General features: G+C 60.1%; 6 protein-coding genes across 6 annotated transcripts; 2 read left to right on the top strand and 4 right to left on the bottom strand.

Annotated features, from left to right (window-relative positions):
- Positions 1-463: 463 nt before the first annotated feature.
- On the top strand, positions 464-1105 carry HRG_10496 (ESCRT-II complex subunit domain-containing protein; the record flags this gene model as incomplete). The annotated part of the gene is made up of 2 exons (XM_044868967.1): positions 464-935; positions 993-1105. 2 exons carry the CDS (start codon positions 464-466, stop codon positions 1103-1105), a joined length of 585 nt encoding a protein of 194 aa, XP_044716322.1.
- A 138-nt stretch (positions 1106-1243) lies between these two features.
- HRG_10495 (regulator of ty1 transposition protein) lies at positions 1244-4026 on the bottom strand (the record flags this gene model as incomplete). Its single annotated transcript, XM_044868966.1, has 4 exons — positions 1244-1876; positions 1946-3359; positions 3417-3850; positions 3937-4026. The coding sequence occupies 4 exons, from the start codon at positions 4024-4026 to the stop codon at positions 1244-1246; spliced, it is 2571 nt and encodes an 856-aa protein (XP_044716321.1).
- An 858-nt stretch (positions 4027-4884) lies between these two features.
- HRG_10494 (hexokinase domain-containing protein) lies at positions 4885-6638 on the bottom strand (the record flags this gene model as incomplete). Its single annotated transcript, XM_044868965.1, has 4 exons — positions 4885-5077; positions 5147-5344; positions 5398-5910; positions 6049-6638. 4 exons carry the CDS (start codon positions 6636-6638, stop codon positions 4885-4887), a joined length of 1494 nt encoding a protein of 497 aa, XP_044716320.1.
- Positions 6639-9632: 2994 nt separating this feature from the next.
- Positions 9633-10876, top strand: HRG_10493 (glucosamine-6-phosphate isomerases/6-phosphogluconolactonase domain-containing protein; the record flags this gene model as incomplete). The annotated part of the gene is made up of 3 exons (XM_044868964.1): positions 9633-9812; positions 9881-10459; positions 10559-10876. The coding sequence occupies 3 exons, from the start codon at positions 9633-9635 to the stop codon at positions 10874-10876; spliced, it is 1077 nt and encodes a 358-aa protein (XP_044716319.1).
- A 2383-nt stretch (positions 10877-13259) lies between these two features.
- HRG_10492 (NDT80 / phoG like DNA-binding family domain-containing protein) lies at positions 13260-14986 on the bottom strand (the record flags this gene model as incomplete). The annotated part of the gene is made up of 5 exons (XM_044868963.1): positions 13260-13377; positions 13435-13626; positions 13669-13811; positions 13865-14798; positions 14853-14986. The coding sequence occupies 5 exons, from the start codon at positions 14984-14986 to the stop codon at positions 13260-13262; spliced, it is 1521 nt and encodes a 506-aa protein (XP_044716318.1).
- A 2120-nt stretch (positions 14987-17106) lies between these two features.
- On the bottom strand, positions 17107-18527 carry HRG_10491 (amidohydrolase family domain-containing protein; the record flags this gene model as incomplete). Its single annotated transcript, XM_044868962.1, has 3 exons — positions 17107-17362; positions 17421-18091; positions 18144-18527. 3 exons carry the CDS (start codon positions 18525-18527, stop codon positions 17107-17109), a joined length of 1311 nt encoding a protein of 436 aa, XP_044716317.1.
- Between the last annotated feature and the right edge of the window lie 448 nt (positions 18528-18975).

Genomic DNA, 18975 nt, shown 5'->3' with positions numbered 1-18975 from the left:
TCGGCGTTGCCGATGGCGCATATCCATGGGGCGATGTCGCTGGGATGTCTTCGGCCGCCGATTCCAACAACAGTCTCTTGGTAAATGAAAGCCACTCCCGTCGATTATCCAGGAGAACGCTCGGGGCATCTCGGGGTGCGGAAGAGCGGCTGCGCTGATGGAGGGTTCGTGGAACACGGAGGGTGGCATGGGGAGCTGACTGACGCGCGCGATAATTGGCTCTGAATTGGCCTTATCGGAAGCCGGTCCCTGGATCAGCAGTCGCCAAAGATACAGTCAATGTCAATGTCAATGTGGGTTGAAGAACAAGGGTCAGGGTGCTGTACAGTGCGTCAGTGCATAACCAGGTGCTGCTATGCACTGTACCATGGGCTCACGCTGCGTCGTCATGGCAGTAATTAAGGCATTTCTCTCGACAACGCACATCATCACCAGCATCGCTGCCGCCGAAACAACCCACACAATGGCCAGCACAGCGCCGGCACCCGCCCCAGCAGGAGAAGACGCAGCATCGTCCCCCCCCTTCCCCTTCCCCCGCGAATACCACTTCCCCGCCTTCTTCACCCGCCAAACCAACCTCACCACCCACCACGCCCAGCTGTCCAAGTGGTCCGCTCTCGTCCTCGCCTACGCCCGCCACCACCGCCTCTTCCGCCTGCATCTCTCGGCCGCCGCAGACTCGGACCTCTTCCGCAACCGCCGCATCGACCGCCGCCTCAGCCCCGCCGACATCCGCGACCTCCTCGACTTTATGCGCAGGGACGGCCGCGCAGAGTACCTCGATGCCAAGGACTCGGGCGACGTCGTCTTTGTCCACTGGAGGAAGCCGGATGAGTGGGCTGCCGTCGTCGAGGCTTATATCGAGGACTCGAGCCAAAAGGACAGCGTCTTGACGCTCTACGAGCTGACCGACGGCGAGGCCACGAGGGGCACCGGTCAGTCGCCGCCCTCTCCTTCCGCAACCTTGCCTGTGCTGACGGCCGCACCCGCAGAGCTACACGGGATGGATAGTCAAGTACTTCTTAAGGCGCTCAACATCCTGGTCAAGAGGGGCAAGGCTCAGATTTTCGGCCAAGAGGACTCTCTTGGCGTTAAATTCTTCTGATCCATTCGGGCGTCGGTATCCCGTTCCAACGCATATCCTGACATACAATCCGGTTCAGCCATGGCTTACAAGCCAGCACTCGAATCCTTCACACCAATCGCCGGAGCCAAACTCCAAAACTCCGCAGCCCAGCTCTCCTCACTTCAGCTCGTCCTTGTGGAAATTTTCCACCAGAAACCTGTCGTCGAAGCGCACCTGCTGCGCCATGGCGACGTCGAGGAGCCAGTCCGGGGCCACTATGCGCGGCTCCATGTTGCCCTTGGCGGCCATGTCCTTGAAGCGCGGCCACATCTGCTGCTCCTCAGTGCCAATAGTGCTGAGGAGATACACAGGTTCCGGCGGCGCGTTACCGTCCTCCTCGGCAGTCGTTGGCTTGATGATCGTGCCGCTGCGCGCTCGGTACAGCTTGAAGATGGCGCCGTTGGCTTCGGCAATGGCCCGGTAGCTCTCGGGCCCGTTGCGCACCTTTTCCGTGCAGAATATGGGAATGCCCTGAAGAAGTCTGCCCCTATTTGACTTGGCCCGGCCCTCGGATTTCTGTAGATTCATCTTGTACTGTTTCTCGGCTGCTTCGTCCCGGAGGACATAGTCGTCTGGGGCGGGGACCTCGCCGCTCTCGAGGACGGCCTCGACGAAATCCGTCGTCAGCGCCGTGGCCCCCCGCGCCAGTGCGCAGAGGAATTTGACGGTGCGGACGACCTTGGGCGCGGCGACGTAGTCGCAGGGCTGGCCTTCCTGGACAATCTGTATGCCGAGGTCACGTAGCCTTCGCTGCACACGGGGAGTTAGCATTCCCCGAAACAGACACATGGGGAGCGGTGAAGACTGATCCAGACGTACCCTATCACTGTCCTCCTTGTTCTTGTCCCCGACCCATCTCGCAAACCCAGTCACGACGATGCGCATCTCGACTTCGGGCAGCGAAGGACGGGCCTTTTTGGCCGGCCTCTTGGCTTCGTCGTGCTCCTCGTCCGGTGACGCTTTCCGCGCCAGCTTGACGTTGTGTTCCCGTTCGGCTAAGTCGGTGGCTCTCTTGCCACCCCACGGAGCGCCCGCCTTGTTCTGCCGCTTCTTCTCCTTCTCGTACAGGGCAATGTCCGGCGCAATGTACTGCAGCATGTCCCGGGCTTTGGCCTTGGCGCTGCGGCCGCCCGTGGACAGGACCGAGGGGCTGTCGTTCTCCTTGCCCAGGGTGCGCGGACGCGACCGAACCGGCGTCTCGACGGCGGTGTGGCTGGTACGCGACTTGGCCTGCTGGCCGTCGGCGGCCGCGTCGTCTCGCATCACGTCAAAGTCGCGCCCCTGGTCGGGAGGCCGCCCGATGACGACGCCCTCGGCCGGGCCCTTGTGGTACGCATTGTCCTCTGCCGCCTCGAGGATCTTGCGCTTCCTCTTGGCCCGGGGCGACATGGCCTCCTCGCCGCCGGGGTAGTACAACTCCCGGAGCCTGGACTCGTCGAAAAAGGTTTGACCGATAATCTCCCCCAGATTCGTCCGCGGCGGGAAGTGGTTGAACTTGGCGAGGTTGATCTGCTTCTTCTCGCACTTGGCGTAGCTCTCCTCGAGCCAGATGTGGTTGACCACGGCGACGCCCCACTCGGGGGCGGCCTTGCACTTTTCGCTCGTGTCGCGCGCCGTGACGAGATGGGTGTTGTCGGCCTTCATCGTCTTTGTAAACTCGGCGCCGCAGGCCCTGATGAGGTTCTCGAGGTAGACGCGGGCCTCGCCTCCGTAGTTGGAGACGGTAATTCGCAGGCCCTTGAAGCCCTCGATACCGTCCCGGGGAATCGGGTAGTGCAGCAACCGATGGAGGGGGTTGCGCCATTGGTTATGCACAATTAGGTAGAAGAGCCACGACAGGCTGCCCACGTCCTTGCACGAGCGGGACGCTTGGACGTACTGGGGCCCATCGCGATATTGGCAGATGAACATGTCGCACTCGTCCACGTCCTCGACCATCCTGCCTCCCCCGTGCACGACGATCTCCTCGACGATCTTGGTGAGGCGGGCGGATATGTTGAGGTCCTTGGAGAGGAGAAGTCTCCGGGCCTGGAAGACGGTGGCCGGGGGGCGAACGGCATCACTGTCGGACGGGAGCGGCACCCACTGCGGGTTGACCGAGGTGGCATCGGTCAGGTTTGTGTTTACCGGAATCCTAAGCTCGTCCTCGGGGCTCTTCTTCAGGATCTCGGGGTCTGGCAGCAGGTAGGGGCCCTCGTCTATGCGCTTTCCGAGCTTGAAGCAGTCGTCAAACCTAGACACGTGGTCAGACACAACAAACCCTTGCAAGGGGGGGGAGAGCTGGGTTTACCAGTGCGGCAAGACGACCTTGCCCTTGAAACCCCTTTTCACGGCATGGGTCACCTTGGGATCGTCCATGTGCAGCGCGCAGATGTGCGTCGTCAAACGACTGGCATCCTTGGTCTCCTGGCCGCCGAGGGCCATGGTAGCGCCAACGATGCTCTCCTTGTCCATGATGGGCAGATCTGCGCAGCTGACGACGACCTCGGCAAAGATCATGCGCGGGTCCGGGGAAAAGGGGCGGACCTGGGCCTGCTTGCGGCGGGCAATCGACGCCGTGATCCACTGCATAGTGACGACGGGGATCATGATGGCCTGCGACTCGACATACTGGGGGAAGTCGATGGTGTTGGAGACGATGTGCGTCACGCGCTCGATGGGGATGGAGCCGTCGCGTCGCGGCTCGCAAACAGACGCGCCGTTGTCCTCGAGGACGTGCGACAGCTTGGAGGCTCGCAGGTCAGCAGAGAGGGGGGACGCGTAGGGCTCGAGTTGGCGAGAGGGGGGGGGAGACAAGGTTGACGACTCACCTCGCCTATCAGCCTGGGCGCGAGCGACGTGCTCGGCACAAAGGCGATGGAGCATTCGCTGAAGACGCCGCCGCTGCCCGCTTCTGCCATGGCTGCGTCTGCCGGCGCCTCGGCGCGTGTGTGTGTGTTGCGCGTATCTCGGCGACAGAGAGCCGTGTCCAAGATCGGAGAGAGTCCAAGGAAGGAAAAAGGTATTACAATAGTAAATAAGGCCCAAGGTCAAGCTCAGCGGTGCCAGAGCGAGGTAAAGGTGCGGTGGCCCTCACGGTCCGCCCGTATTTTGTGTTGTGCGAGCGCGTAGAAGTAATTAACAGGTACTCCGTAGTCCGTACATATTTGGTGGGTCTCGAGCTGCGGGACGCGCGAACAAGGCAGGCAGTCACATGATGTCAACAAGTACAGCTACTCATCGCAGCCCCCGTATCGGCGCATGGAGACCGGTAGCGCAATGTCTCTCCTCGGCGCGCTTCTGTCGCCCTCAACGCGTCTGTTTTCACGTCATCGCCTCTCCAAAAACCAGGAAGAATCAAGCTGGCAATGCCTCCTCACCAAGCGTTATGCAGTTAACGAGCACCTTGTAGTACTTACTCAGATCCTTTTCAGATACCTGGTCACTCTATTTACCGTCTTCGTACTTTGTACGGAGCAAGCTTGCTTTATACATGTTATCGCAAAGCCAGCAGTCATAAGGCTCTCGCTCTCTCCACCCTCACCTGAGCCGCCATATTCGATATTCGACCGGCCTGGGATGTCATCGAGCTCCCTGATCCAAGCTGTTCCGTAGTGCGTATACGACTCCAGCAATCCCGCACCTCTAAATGCAGGGTCTGTGTCAGGCTGCGTCTCCACCGATCCCGCAGCAGACCAAATCCAACATCAACATAAACTCCAGGCACGGCACGGAGCCGAGTGTCCGTCCCGTGAAAAGGTTGTCCCAAAGTCATTCATTCAGTCGTCCCGCTCAACGCACGCCAGCGCCACTGCCGCTCCCATCAAGGAGCTCTCCTTGGCCGGGACAAGGTGAATGCTCCGGGGCTCGGCCAGGCCCTTGCTCTCGACCAAGTCGTCCACGTATCGTTGGCAACTGCCGAGGTACCCCGAATAGCTTTCAATTACACTGCCATTAAACGCAACAGTCGTGCTTTCCAGCCCCATGTCGGCCTCGGCCCTGGATCGTTCGGGTGAGCCTTCGGCAAGAGTCGAAATGTACGCTTCCTCGGCCTCGAGTCGACAGTACCACATGGTAAAGACGCAGGTGGCAACAATGGCACTGGATCTCACCGAGACAAAGGATGCGAGGGCCTTGACGGCAACGAGGTCCGAGGTGGTGGGTGTGTGAGACGAGGGGTGCCGTTGGGAAAATATCTTGATGGCCTCGGTAAGTTCGGATGTGCCATCACTGTCCCATCTGTCAGCAAGGTCCTGGAAAGTGACGGAAACTTGGGTGGCCATGCGTGCTACCTTTCAATTAGAGAGAGGGTGTCGGCGCCCAAGGAATAGGGGTTCTCGAGAGATGGCGGGACCACGCCGCCCAGCATCCCGGTGGCAGCAATGGCCTCGACGAGGGCCAGCCGAACAATCTCGCCGATGTACATGCCGCTGACCAGGTGCTCCAACGGTTGAAAGTCAGGCCGGGGGTGCCCCTTGGTCAGCTGGCGGTCCCACCTCGTCATGGGTAGGATGCCGTGTCCAAACATGCCCAGCTCCGTGTTGACAATGACGTGGCTCGCTTGGTCGAACCACCCGTCGGGCCGGACGCCAAACTTGGGCCTGCCGATGCCCCTGACGGGGAGGAAGGCGGCCATGTTGACGCCGGTGCCGAGGATGAGGCCGAAGCGGGTCGACGTGTACGAGTAGGCCCGCGACAGCAGACAGGCGCTTGAGTCGTTGAGGATGGCCCGCAGCTCGACGTTGAGGCCGCAGTGCTCACAGGCCGACTTGACGATGCGGCCCAGGTCCTCGCCGACCAAGCCCCTGTCGGCCAAGAAGCACTTGCCCATGCGCTGCAGCTTGCCACCGCCGAGCGAGGTTTGCCCGTAGAAAAGGTCAGATTCGTCTTGCTCCCGTCTTGCTCTTGCCGCGGCGCCGGCGGCGGAAAGGAAAAGCACTCACTCAAGGGGAAAGCTCCATGCCAATGCCAGGGGTATCGGCTTGTCGGGCCCGTGCTCGCGGCTGAGGCCCGTCGACAGCGTCTCCCGTATCTTCTCGGCCATCCAGTCGAAAAAGGCCATGCCCTCGAGGTCCTTGATGGCCTTGGCGATGCGGAAGTTGCGCATGCTGACAATGTCGCTCTGCTTGCCCTGGTGAGCCTCGCGGCCCCGCAGTTCCACCAGGGCGACTCTCAGCGTCGAGCCGCCGACATCGACGGCCACGTACTGCCCAGACTCGTTGCCTGTGGGGAGCCGGTGGCTGTAGGAAGGCAGCATGCACTGCATGTCTGTCTGCAGCCGCTCGAAGAACTGCTTCTTCAAGCCGGCGGACAAGTCGAGCAGGCCATGGCCGCTGACGGGGCCGAGCAGGGCGGCCTCGGCATCCTTGAGGAATTCTTGGAGACTCTTGGCCGAAGGCGCGCGCACTAAGGCGGAGGAGGGGTCGGACTTGATGGGAGCGATGCAGTAGGCCAAAATGGCCTGGATCAGAGACTTGCCACGGAGCAAGCTCTTGACAATGACGGCGATGAAGGCTTTTGGAAAGGTCGTCATTGCAGAAACGAGCGGCGGCATGACATTTGGGAAGATGAAGTAAACGAGAGTCGAGGGTCAGGGGTCTGCCAATTGGTAGTGACCCTTGAAAGACGAGACGCCAGGGCAAGCCAAGATGAGATTGCGGGGGGAGGACAAGGAGTGTAAATAGAGGGGGCTCGGGGGGGGGAGGCTCAAGTTGGACCGGCGACAAGGTAGCATGCGGTGCCTCGAAGAAGAGATGGCGTCTTGCAAGCCGATCGACAGGCACCTGGTTGGCGAGAGGCGCCACGTCTAGATGAAACCTGGCCGGTCAAGGTGTATGAGCTTGCAGGAGGAACGTCAGTCTCAGGAGGTGGTGGTATAAGGTAGAATGGACGACGGATGCGAGACGGATGCGAGACGGATGGCGCCAAAAGGAAGCAGGGACGCGGCAGCGGCAGCGGCAGCAGCAGATGGAGGGGAAGTCGACGTTACAGGGACAAGTGGCATATGTAGGCATGTGCGTGCGTGTGTGTAATGTATGTGTGCGTGGTATGTGTATGTGTATGTGTATGTGTATGCGTGTGTGTAGGTGTAGGTGTAGGTGTAAGTGTAGGTGTAGGTGCGAATGGACACTACCACCACCACCACCACCACCGCCGCCGCCACCACATTGCCATGGGCTCATCCATCGAGGACAGCCCATGGACGGACGGTCTGTGGCGAGCCTCGGGCGTCGGACCAGGGATCCAGCAAGGTGCGCCCATGTCTTAGCGCCGGCCGTCTGTCCTGGCCACGGCCAATGTCGAGGAACGACGGGCCCAAGGAGCGATAATTAGACAGCGCTGTGCCGGGGTGAGGGGGGGTGGCAGCGAGCATCGTGGCCGGCCGTCCAGGTGGACGCGGATGCGAACGGGGGTTCGGGGTAATGGGGTGGGTGGTGGTGCCCGGCCACGGAGATGCGAGGTGAAGGAGACGAGGAATAGGCCGTTGAGGATGGTGATGGCAGCCGCCATTGTCGAGCGCAGCGGCGGCCCATCCCGGCGCCCCGACAGCTGACCAGGGGTGGCGGCGGCGGCCTCTCAGCGCATGGATGGCCTGTATTGGCATGACAGCAGCAGCAGCAGTAGCAGCCGCAGCAGCAGCCGCCGTGTCGTCGGTGCCTGGCTGGCTGCCTGGCCGGGCTAAGACGATGGGCTGTGGTGACGTTTTCCCCCCAAGGTTGCCATCTGTGTCTCGGCCGATGCGTGCAGGCCGGGCCAGGATTACAGGGCAGCACGGCGCTGGCCAATCGGCGGCGTGGGCGGGTGAGCCCTACAGGAGCCCTGCAGGTGGTACCCAGCCCCCTGTACCCAGCCCCCTGTACCCCGACCCCGGGCTGTAACGTTGCGGCGGTCTAGCGCTGCACTGCGTAGCTTGCAGGGAACCGAGCTTCTATTGTTGCTCATGTGATTGGGCGCGCGCCGCCTGGCGATGACACCGACCCCTGCCCCTGAACAGCATCGAGGACCTGGCAATCTGGCAATAGCCTCTCCCGGCTCTCTCCAGATGCGGGAGTCCAATCATCATCGGCTCGAGTTGCACAAGCAGACAACGACAACTTGGACAGGCAAGGCTTCATCCTTTTTTGCCTTGGGACGGCCGCTACAACTATGCCACTCGTCGGCCTCGAAATACTATATAGCAGCCACGGACGGGCGCAATCGTGAAGACCGACCACAGCCATCCATCCATCCATCCATCCATCTAATTATCCATCCCTCTTCTCCCGCCCTGATCGACCGCTAGCGCCAGCCAGACAACCCAGAGCTGCTCGAGGGTAACATGGGGCTCGCTCGCTGCAACCAACAACGGCAGGCTTCTGCTACCACGACGACAAATCAATCAATCCATTTCGCGTGACGCCGAGACCACCTCCGTCCCTCTCTCCGGTGTCGGCGTCGAGCCTCGGCGTGGGTGGGGCCGCGAGACACGGCGGAGACGCCAACCCGCCACCACCTCCCGGGGCCCGGAGAAACAACAAATCTGCACTTGTGTTCAAGGCTCGCTCATAGGTAATACAACCTCACCCCGAACGAGGCTCGGGACAGGGCAAGGCAACATCTGACATGCCGAAGAAAAAAGGAAAGAAAGAGAGACGCAGGCAGACCCTACGTTGGCTCGCAGCTTTCCATACATGGCGACCATACATGGCGACCATACACGGCGACCATTCACTCACCCAGTTGCTGCTCATCACCATCCGCTTGACAAGTTGCACCCCCAATCAGCCCATGTAAGAGATGGCCTCTTGTCTTGTCAAACTGCTCAGTGTGGGTGACGTTCCATCCAGTCCACCATCCACTGGGAGGCCCACCAACCCGTTTTGCGTTGGAGACGCTCGACGGACCTGGGCCAGCCAATCACCCTTTACCCATCCTTTTGCTTTGCCCGTCTCTCCCCTCCCCCCCCCTAACACGGCAGTTCCGCAGCGGCTCTTCCTCCCACCACCTCCCATCGTCGGCCTCTTGCAAATGCCACGTACCTCCCGAGCTGCCCGCAGGTACCGGTCTATGGGCGATACATGGCCTCACGGTACGAGCCTGGACTGTACGGAGACCCTCGCTCACGTTAACCTTGGTGCTGGCATGACTGACTGGAGGCAGGGAGGGCAAAGGTAACCCGCCATCATCCCATTGCATGCCATGCCATGACACACACAAACCGTGCAAGTGAACGAGCCTCGGCCTGGTTCAAGCTGCCACCGTCGTCATCTTGGATCCCTCTCCACGGCACCATCCTCTCCCATTCATCCCCTCCCGGCAAACTAGTAGCAGTCACCACATGCCTTAACTCGTCCCCCCAACCCGCCTCCTCTCCTCTCCTCGCTTTCCCCCAAGCAGCAGTAGCAAAGACGACGCCAAGTTTTACTACCTTGCTTACACCCTTTCTTCGAGCTATTCTCTAAACCCCCTTCCCAACCATCCCTCGTCGTGCGCTGCCCCAAACCTCCTCTTCCATCAAATACCACAGTCCAACCAAAGGCCCGCCAGCATGCGGTTGATCATCCGAGACGACGCCCTCGCGGCCAGCTCCTACGTCGCCAGCTACATCGTCGACCGCATCAAGGCCTTCAACCCATCTCCCGAGAACCCCTTTGTCCTCGGCCTGCCCACCGGCTCCAGCCCCCAGGGCGTCTACCGGATCCTCGTCGACAAGTACAAGGCCGGCGAGGTGTGTGGCCCCCCTTCCCCCACGTTCCTGTATTCTCGCAGGGCGCCTTGGTTGACGAGGTTGCGCAGATCTCGTTTGAAAATGTCGTCACCTTCAACATGGACGAGTACGTCGGCATCCCCCGAGACCACCCCGAGTCGTACCACTCCTTCATGTGGAAGCACTTCTTCGCCCACGTAAACATCCACCCGTCCAACGTGCACATTCTCGACGGCAACGCCCCCAACCTCGAGGCCGAGTGCGTCGCCTACGAGGACGCCGTCAAGGCCGCCGGCGGCATCGACCTCTTCCTCGCCGGCATCGGCGAGGACGGCCACGTCGCCTTCAACGAGCCCGGCTCCAGCCTCGCCAGCCGCACCCGCGTCAAGACGCTCGCCTACGACACCATCCTCGCCAACTCGCGCTTCTTTGACGGCGACGTCGACAAGGTGCCCCGCATGGCCCTCACCGTCGGCGTCCAGACCGTCCTCGAGGCCAGGGAGGTCGTCGTCATCATCCTCGGCCAGCGCAAGTCGCTCGCCCTGCAGCGCTGCATCGAGCAGGGCGTCAACCACATGTGGACCCTCTCCAGCCTCCAGCTGCATCCCCATCCCATGATTGTCGTCGACGAGGATGCCACCCTCGAGCTCCAGGTCAAGACGGTCAAGGTGAGTCAAGATGGTCCCCCCGTCTTCGATCTCTCCTCTCCACCCCTGAAAAGCGTCTTCTCATACACTCTGTGCTTGCTAACAACTATCATCTCCCAGTACTTCAAGAGCATCGAAAAGGTGGCCCGCGAGGCTGGCTTCGAACAGATCCTGCCCTCCAAGGTCCGCACCGGCAACGGGCCCGTGCCAAGGACAAAGGTCGACGAGGTTTCCTCTCCTACCATTCTCTCTCCACAGCCCACGACCTCGCGGCTGCTTCGCGCCACCCCAGCCACCGAGTATCCCATCCGCTCCGTGTCGCCGGACCTCGTTCCGGACCGCATGGCCTCACGCATCCCCGAGCCGGGCCTCAGCACGAGGCTAACACCCAACCCGGAGCAGCAGGTCACGCGGCACCCCAACGCCATCAGCGTGTGATTGTCCTTGTCGTGTGCTTTTCGAAGGGTCGGGGGTTCGATAAGGCGCCTCACCCCACACTCTCGCTTACACGCGCCGTCTTCTTTTCTCTCTTCCCCGGTCTTTTTTCGTGACGACATGATTTGTACGCTTAGACATTTGGTTCAAAGGACTACAGGGAAACAGTAGATACCATCTTACCAGTCAGCCATGTTGAACGTGATGGTACAAGCCAGTATGTGTGGGACAGGCTTCGAATGGAAACTCGGAGTAAGGGGCTTCCTCGCGAATGTGTTGAACTATAGGTAGCGGGCGTTCTCGTGCGATCGATACGTGAAATGCACATTGTCGAATGTTTTGCGGTTCGGCAGACTGCTGCAGTGTTGAAGTTGGAAGTTGGACATCGTATCTCTCCAAGATGCTGGTTAAACTGCCGCATCTTAGAGAATCGGCTCAGCCAGGTCTATTCCTCGACGCACCGGCCCTTCTCTCCTTCTGTCTTTGTCCTGGCCGAGACATGCTCATTACGTTGCATCCTGTCAGACAGCCGGACCATCTGCCGGTGCCTTGGCGGGGCCGAGGTTTTCCAAACAAGGCGTAGAGGTCGGATCGATCGGGTGGACCCCATCTTGCATTGAATATCAAATCATCTGCCTCTTCTACCTGCTGTTTTCGTGAGCAAACAACGCCAGCGCCCAAGAACTTTATATCCCATTCGTGAAATCAGAAAGCCTTCCTTCGGGGGGACCAACCAGCCCAGCGGCTTAAATGTATATGCACATATGAGCCAGCCATTTACCCACTTGCACCCGGCCCTGTGCTGTGGCTCCGGGTGCGCCTGAGCAGAGTGGCCTTGACCTTTGCCCTATGTCGTACTCGGATCGAGGTGGAACCCAGTCCCCTCCCCCCCCCCTTCCCAGCCGGACATGATTGCTGTTCCCAATCTCCGCGCCCTCCCCTCCCTCCTCTTACACTTCTTTCTTTGCTAGATGAGCTTCGCCATCTGGGGGAAGTGTGACGTTACTCTTTGGTTACTTTTTCAGCTTCCCCAAGTCGGCCGGCCCCAGGAGGGACGTTCATCGTCAAGGCTGGGGCAGGCAGTGAGCATATCTGAACCGCCCACCGAGACTTATGACTGGAATCCCTCACGCCATCTCGACGTCTTTGGATCGCCTCCAGTTACGCGAGTATCGCGGGCGTGTTAGCCACGTGTATCGACACGGCCCATGACTTCTCTGTCTTGACGTGACGGATAGGCGTTGCCGGTCCTCGTGCCAGGGTCGTCTGAGCGGGAGTCTCGAAACTGCCGCTTTCCTATTTCTTCTCTTCTTCCCTTCTTCTCTTCTTCCCTTCTTTCTTCTCCTCTCCTTCCCAAACTCTGCCTCCGTCCTTCTTGATCGCAAATCTGACCCTTTTTAGACGAATTGTCATCTCAAGACATTTCCTATGGCACCTCACCATCGACCGCCACCAACTCGAGTTAGCAAAGCTCGCGAGAATCAGCAGACCACGCCAAATCTTGGCTCCCCTCCTTGGACCGGCCGAAATGCGAGCTGCCAGCCGAAGTCTATCGAGCCCGACCATCATGCTTCACCGCCGCATACACCTCCTCTCCCTTCGTGTCCTTGGAGCAGCGGGACTCGTCCACCGAACCGCGTGTGATTGGCTTCGCCCCACGCACCGTCGTTTCTCGAAGCGCAAGCCAGCCACCTGAACAGGACTGCAAGATCCTCGCAGTGGGAGTTCTACCAACTCCCCAGGCCGTCATACCAAGCAGTTGAGCGGGAAGCCTTGCGAGGCGCCGGCCAGGTCTCGTTGAGTCGTCTCAAGTCATCTCAAGTCTAAAGTTGTATCAAGTGTCGCCTCGTCACTGACACAGCGCAGGATGCACGAATGCTTCCCAGAAACAGGTAAGAACTGCAGTTATTGACTGAGCCAACCCTTGAAAAAGGGCAAGCCTGGCTTCAAGGAGGCACCATTTCATCGTAGCCAACACCACTTCTGAGAATTTCACCAACATGTACTGACATTGAAACAAGCAGAAAACATGACATTTCAGCGACTGGTTCCGTTATGCTTCGCTCGTTCTTAAAAGAAGAAGGTTGCAGACAAAAATGAGTAAGACCGCCTTACCATGGAAAAAGCGGGGGAAGAGGAATATGGAGAAAAAACAGTGTCTGTGGGTATAAAAAGGCACGCTCTTCGTGATGTTTTGCCCAGCTGTGCTCATGGCCTCCAGCAACCGGCCCAGAAACAAAAAAACTCGACTCAAATGCCCAAAGTAGTGTAATATGATACAGTTAAGTACGACTTCTCCAGGAAGATGGCACCTTGCCCACAACACCGAGCGCTGGAAACAATGTCGAATTGGTGAGCGCCAGCGTCCAGCATATATAATCAGACATCACTCGGCCGCGAAGTACCGCTTGGTCTTGCTGCGAACCTGCTGCGCCTTGATCTCGGGCGGCACAATGGTGTGGTGAACAACATGCGGTCTGTAGACTGCATCGACGGGAGGCATCCTGAGAAAAGTCAGTTGGCGCCTATGCCTACTTGGGATACCCATATGGGGCATTTACCAGTCGTCGACTGTAAGAGGAAAGTATTCGTATAGGGGGTCGGGATCGTCGGCAGGGCTGTTCCCGGTGTTTTGGCCCGCCGCCGGCAATGCTTTGCCTAGTTGAGGACTCTGCAGCTCCGCGCTTGAGCGATTAGGGCTCTTTTCATCCTCGGATAGGGAGAGGTTGATAGGCACTGCCGTGCTGTGCCGGCTGCTATGCCCGCGGTGAGGCTGTCCGGATACCGGCGCGGACTTGGCACCAGGGTTGGTGTCCGCTGACCAGGGCGGGACCGGTGGCCTTGCGACGTTTGGTGAAACGGCCATTCTCTTGGCCGGGCGAGGGCTTTGGCTTGGCTGCGGCACTGCCTGGTGGCTTGCCCACTCAGCAGTAGGCGTCTGCCCGCGTTAGCTTTGCAGGCACCTTGGGGGCTCAGGAAGATTTGACGTACCGAGACATTCCCTGGACCTTGGAGCCTCTGCGTTGGTGCTTGCAGACTCTCTCGCTCCGTTTTGATGGTCGTGCCATCAGGCCCAACCGTGTTCTTGCGCTCCATCCTCTTCTCGCCCGTTAGATGGACGTCTCTCCTGCTGTCAAAGTTGCGCGGGCTGCGGCCGCGGACAATGACGGGCCCCGATTGGATCTCAGCGATCTTGACCGTCTCGCCCGACTTCACCTTGCCGAGCAGGTTAATCTGCACCACATAATTCTGTTGCAAGCCCTTTCTCCGGCCGTTGTTGGCGGTGGCGTGCTTGAACTGTAGGCGCTTCCAGGAAACGGGCACAGAGACGCGGGTGGCGTCCAGCTCCGGGGCGGTACCGAGGTCGAGGGGGATATACGGCGGTGCGGCAGCCACCTTGCTCTCTTCATTGGGCGGTGGGTTGGAGCTCTTCCAGGGGATCGAGATGATTTCCGTCGCCTTGCCCTCGATGCTCTCGAGGGCCGAGATGGAAGCGGACAGCTCGAAGGTTGGAAACTGCCGGCCCTGCTCGTCGATGAGATGCGACACGGTACGGGGCAAGGTGATTTGGCCCGAGCACTGCCAAAGATTGCGACGATAGCACGTCAGCTCCAGGGGCCGCCCCGTGCTGTCTCCGCCAAAGACGTCCTCGGCCACGAAGAACATGCCGTAGAGCTCGGCGCTCAGGTGCAGATCGGCAATGTTGCCGGCGTCGTTGACGACGTTGAAGTTGCGGATGGGGTCCGAGAAGCCGAGGAGTTTATTGTCCAGCTCCTGGGGCGAGGACGGCTCGTGGAGGGGGTCCGGGTTCGGGGTGGGTTCAAAAGCGCGGGCCGAGTAGGAAAAGGGATCTTCAAACGTCGTCGCAAAGCTTTCAAAGTCGTAGGCGGGCGTGAAGGGGAGAGGGGCAAGCGCGCCGCCGTCTCTGGCAGACAGGGTGGTCAGCGGGGTGCAGGGCGCAAAAGGGAAGCAGACTCACAGCAGGGCCTCGTCGAAATTGAGAGCGTGGTCAAAATGCTCCATGGCCATGTGCTGACTGGAGCCGTTGGCCATGGCCATGGTCTCGCTGGCCGCAGCGGCTGTCATGGCCGGCATCGAGTTGAATGTGGCCATGGCATGATCCGCCCGGCGTCAACACCGCGCGCAAGGGTCCAATCGGGGCAGCGATGGAGGGGGTATTTTTTATCCGAGGATTCAGCCGCAGAGCCGCCGCCAGAGAGAGGCAGAGAGCTGCTGCGGGATGGGGCCAGACAGAGGAATCGAGACAACGCCACGCCTCCACGGGGTTTCGCGAGAAGGATAGCCGGCGATGGCGAGCGACGGGAAGCCGGGCCCGGGACGGTGAGGGGCGGCGGCGGCGGCGGCGGCGGATGATGATGGTGATGATGGCGGTGGACTGACCCAACGAGGCGGCAGACAGAGCTGGGGCTTGGGGCGGTCTAGTGCAGGGCAGACCGGTCGGTGCAGTGCAGCGCAGCGCAGCGCACAATATCCGTCGGGGTCAAGGTGCGTGTTGACGAATACGACTGCTGGACTCGGGCGCCGTGCAATGTGGAGGAAGGGGGAAACCCTCCCGGCTCCTGCAATCTACTACCTACTACTGTAGGCAGAGCGACGACTCGTTTGGGATGCCCGACTTGCTCATTTTTTGGAGAGGGGGGACTGGGGACTCGGGAGGGGTGGCCCCGTGAGGGAGGGGAGGGGGACCTGGAGGGGAGAGGGGAGCGCTGGAGGAGGGGAAGCGAGGAGCGAACGGCCGTGTAATTACTGTACTTGCGCACCCGCCGAGGGCCCGGGCTCCGACGACAGCGGCGTTTGGCTGGCATTCTCGGTGCTACAGACGCCACTGTTCTACTGCAGACGGCAGCACAGTACACTCTGTGTTGTATGGCGTGCTCGACGACGGCAACTTTAACCACTGCGTCCTGGCGAGGGCCGGGCTTGGCCTTTGATGATGGGACGGAGCCGTGCAGCCGCTTGGCGTAATGGATTGGGGTGACCTGTATCTTCCAGCAGGGCATCGTCGACATCCTGTTTCGGGTGCCTGTTCAGGCCGGGCAGGGCGGTTTCGGCAGGCCGAGGTTGCTGCTTGAGGTAGGTGATTTACACTTGTCGTCTATCGAGCAGGTGGACTGTCCGTTTTGCCTCTTTGCTCGCAAAGTGATGCCACCGGGCCATTCAGAGTTCCTGGTCGACGCTAGCAACGCGCGCGTTCCCCCACAAGGCGGCCACGTTCTCCGTCAACGACACCCACTTTTACTTTTCATCGTCGCCAGAGCCGCAGCGCCCGTCGATGCACCGGGGGTTGCACCCGGGGGGGGTCTCTTGAGCCTGCTTTTGGTTCCCCTGGTTTTTCTCGTCGCCGTTTCGTGGCCGGCTGTTATCGCCCTCATGAACCAGCCAAGTTTTCATGACGCATGACTGTCGCAAGCTCCAGCACCTGGCACTTGTGTAAAAGGTATGGAGCGCATGGAGATTAGAGGTACAATTCACTCAGCAGGGCATAAACTATTGCCGTATCCAGGCACGGCACGACGCGCGATGCATAGCAGCCAGTACTATAGACGGGGTCCCATTCCTCTCCGGTGCGCGATTGGTGGTCAACTTGGCACGATCCGGTCCGTGACTTCTAGAAGGCCTTGGCGGCGTTTCCCTCATCGTCGAGAAAAAAGAAACGCAAGGTCGTGTGAGTCAGTCTTCCAAGACCCCCGCGTCTTTTTTATGAGCGTCTTCAGCAAATAAAAAAGAAAGCAAGCTTGCACGGAAAAAGAAACAAACTGTCTTGCGCGTGGCGCCAATCACCGTCAGGCACATAACACACGCAACCAAGCGTGCATGCACGCCCCTTCGGATGAATGCAACTGCTTCGTGCAATCTATTGGCCCGTTTCCCGTCTCGTGCGTTTGCGCTCCCGCGCATACCGGTATGTGTCTACCACGCGATACGCCACAGAATGCTATATAACCCGTCTACCACTCCTAAAAGATTCCCCTACTGCGTCTCGCGCGGCGTGTGGGGAAGTGCGGAAAAGTGAGAAAAAACGTGCATATCAGGAAGCTGGCAGGGAAAGGGTAGGAAACAAGTAAATCTTATGCCCCTTGCCGTGCATTGACGGGCTAGTCATCGTGCCATGCGCGTCATCAGTCCATCATCACCCAGGCTTCTGCCGAGACTCCTTGTAAAAAGCCCCTACCCCATCTTCATGCCGCTGCTGCAGCAGGTGAAAACGCTGCTCACCTCAACTTGCCCGCTCGGTAAAGCCTCGTCCCAAACTTCCATACCTCGTCCAGCACCAGCTGGCTACTGCTGCCTCGCGTCTCCTCGGAAAGGATGACCAAGTCGGCATCGGCTCCCGGATCGAGCGTCCCCTTGACCCCTTGCAGCCCCAGCATGGCCGCCGGAGTCGACGTCACTGCCCTGAGCGTCTGTGGGATGTCCGTGCCGGACCACTGCAGAAAGTTGTTGACGCACTCAAGCAGCGTGATGGAGCTGTTCGTCTCCTTGTTAGCGGCTATGCGTATTGCCCTCGCTTACCATGCCCGCTCACCTTCCTGCAATCGTCGCCGAGTTCTCGAGCAACAGCTCCGACCCCTTCTTGACAATATTACACGTCTGGTCGCCGTTGGTCCACGGGTAGGCCCCGTCGGGCAGCCCGACCAGGTGCATTGCGTCGGTGACGAGGATGAAGCCGTCTGGATGTGCGTTAAAGGCAATCTTGATGGTCGTCGGGTGCAGGTGGATGCCGTCGGCGATAACTCCAAAGTACGGCCGCGGCAGGCTCTCGGCGTGGCCCAGCACCCCAAAGATGCCAGGGTTCCGGTGGTGCAGCGGCCGCATCGCGTTGAAGAGATGCGTGATCATGGTCGCGCCCTGTCCCACGGCCTCGGACGCCTCCTCGTACGTCGCCTCCGAGTGGCCGACCGAGTAGATGATGCCCCGCGATGTGAGCTCGGGGATCAGCCTCAGCATCTGTCCGCGCTCTGGGGCCGCCGTGATCACCTTGACGGGTATCGTGTCGCCGGGCGCCCTGGGGTTGAGGTTCTCGGCGCCGTAGCAGGCCTCGAGGTCCGAAAACGTCTCAGCCTCGATCAAGACGTCGACGTCGTGGATTCCGTTCTTGGTCGGGTTGAGAAAGGGGCCCTCGCAGTGGGCGCCCAGCGATTCGGCTCCGTCATCGGCGATGCGCCGGCCCCCCGACGGACCGAGATACGGCAGGGCCTGGGGAATGTCAGGCGGGCTGGTTGGCCAACGGTGAAATGGTCGGGCCTACCTTTTGATACAGCTCTGGCCGCTGGCTGGTGATGGTAGGCGTATAGGACGTGACGCCCGTCTGGATGAGCAGTCGGTTGAGCTCCTTGACATTCTTGCCGTACTGCGTCATGTCGTCGAGCAGGGTCGAAAAGTTGAAGCCAAAGGCGCCATTGAGTTGGCACTCGATCATGCCCGGGGCGACGATGCGCCCCCCGAGGTCGATGGTCTCGTCGGGCAGGTTCAGGTCGTCGTAAAAGGTTGCTTGGCTGTGGATGATCTTGCCCGAGATGGAGCTGACCCAGAGATCCTCGCTCACGAACCTGTCGCCCTTGACCAGCCGACAGTTGGTGAACTTGGTCAGGCCGTTCCGTGGCTGGGTCGGCGGAGAGAGTGCGATGGGCATTGTCCGTCTTGCTACGCGGTAGCGTTATCTGATGATATGTGACGGCAGTCGAGGAGAGAGAAGCAAGGGAGAGCTCAAGGAAAAGTTCCGGCCACGATGAGTCGCGGGCATGGGGGGGCCGCAGTCTTTACCACGGAACCACGTGTATGAGGCCTAATAGTAGTGGTAACGAAGTAGCTCCAGCTCGTAGCGGGTACTCAGGAGTACGTCGGCCGGGCCCCGACGGCACTGTGTGAGCACCCATACTGAGGTGAGGTCGTCTCATACATGCACATGACGATGTGTCACGAAACCTTGGCTTTCCGGCCCGGCATTTACGGACAGTAGGTGCGTCGTCGGGCAAAGGGCGATGGCGTGGTGCCGTCCGGCTCTTGCCACGAGGGCCGGAGCCGGAGTCTGGGAGTGCTGCCTTGATGCGCCCGACATGTAACGGAACGTGCGCTCGCGA

This window comes from Hirsutella rhossiliensis (assembly GCF_020360975.1).
Source record: "Hirsutella rhossiliensis strain HR02 chromosome Unknown scaffold00015, whole genome shotgun sequence".
NCBI lineage: Eukaryota > Fungi > Ascomycota > Sordariomycetes > Hypocreales > Ophiocordycipitaceae > Hirsutella > Hirsutella rhossiliensis.
The sequence above is the reverse complement of the archived record's forward strand: the minus strand, read 5'-3'. Positions and strand labels throughout refer to the sequence as shown.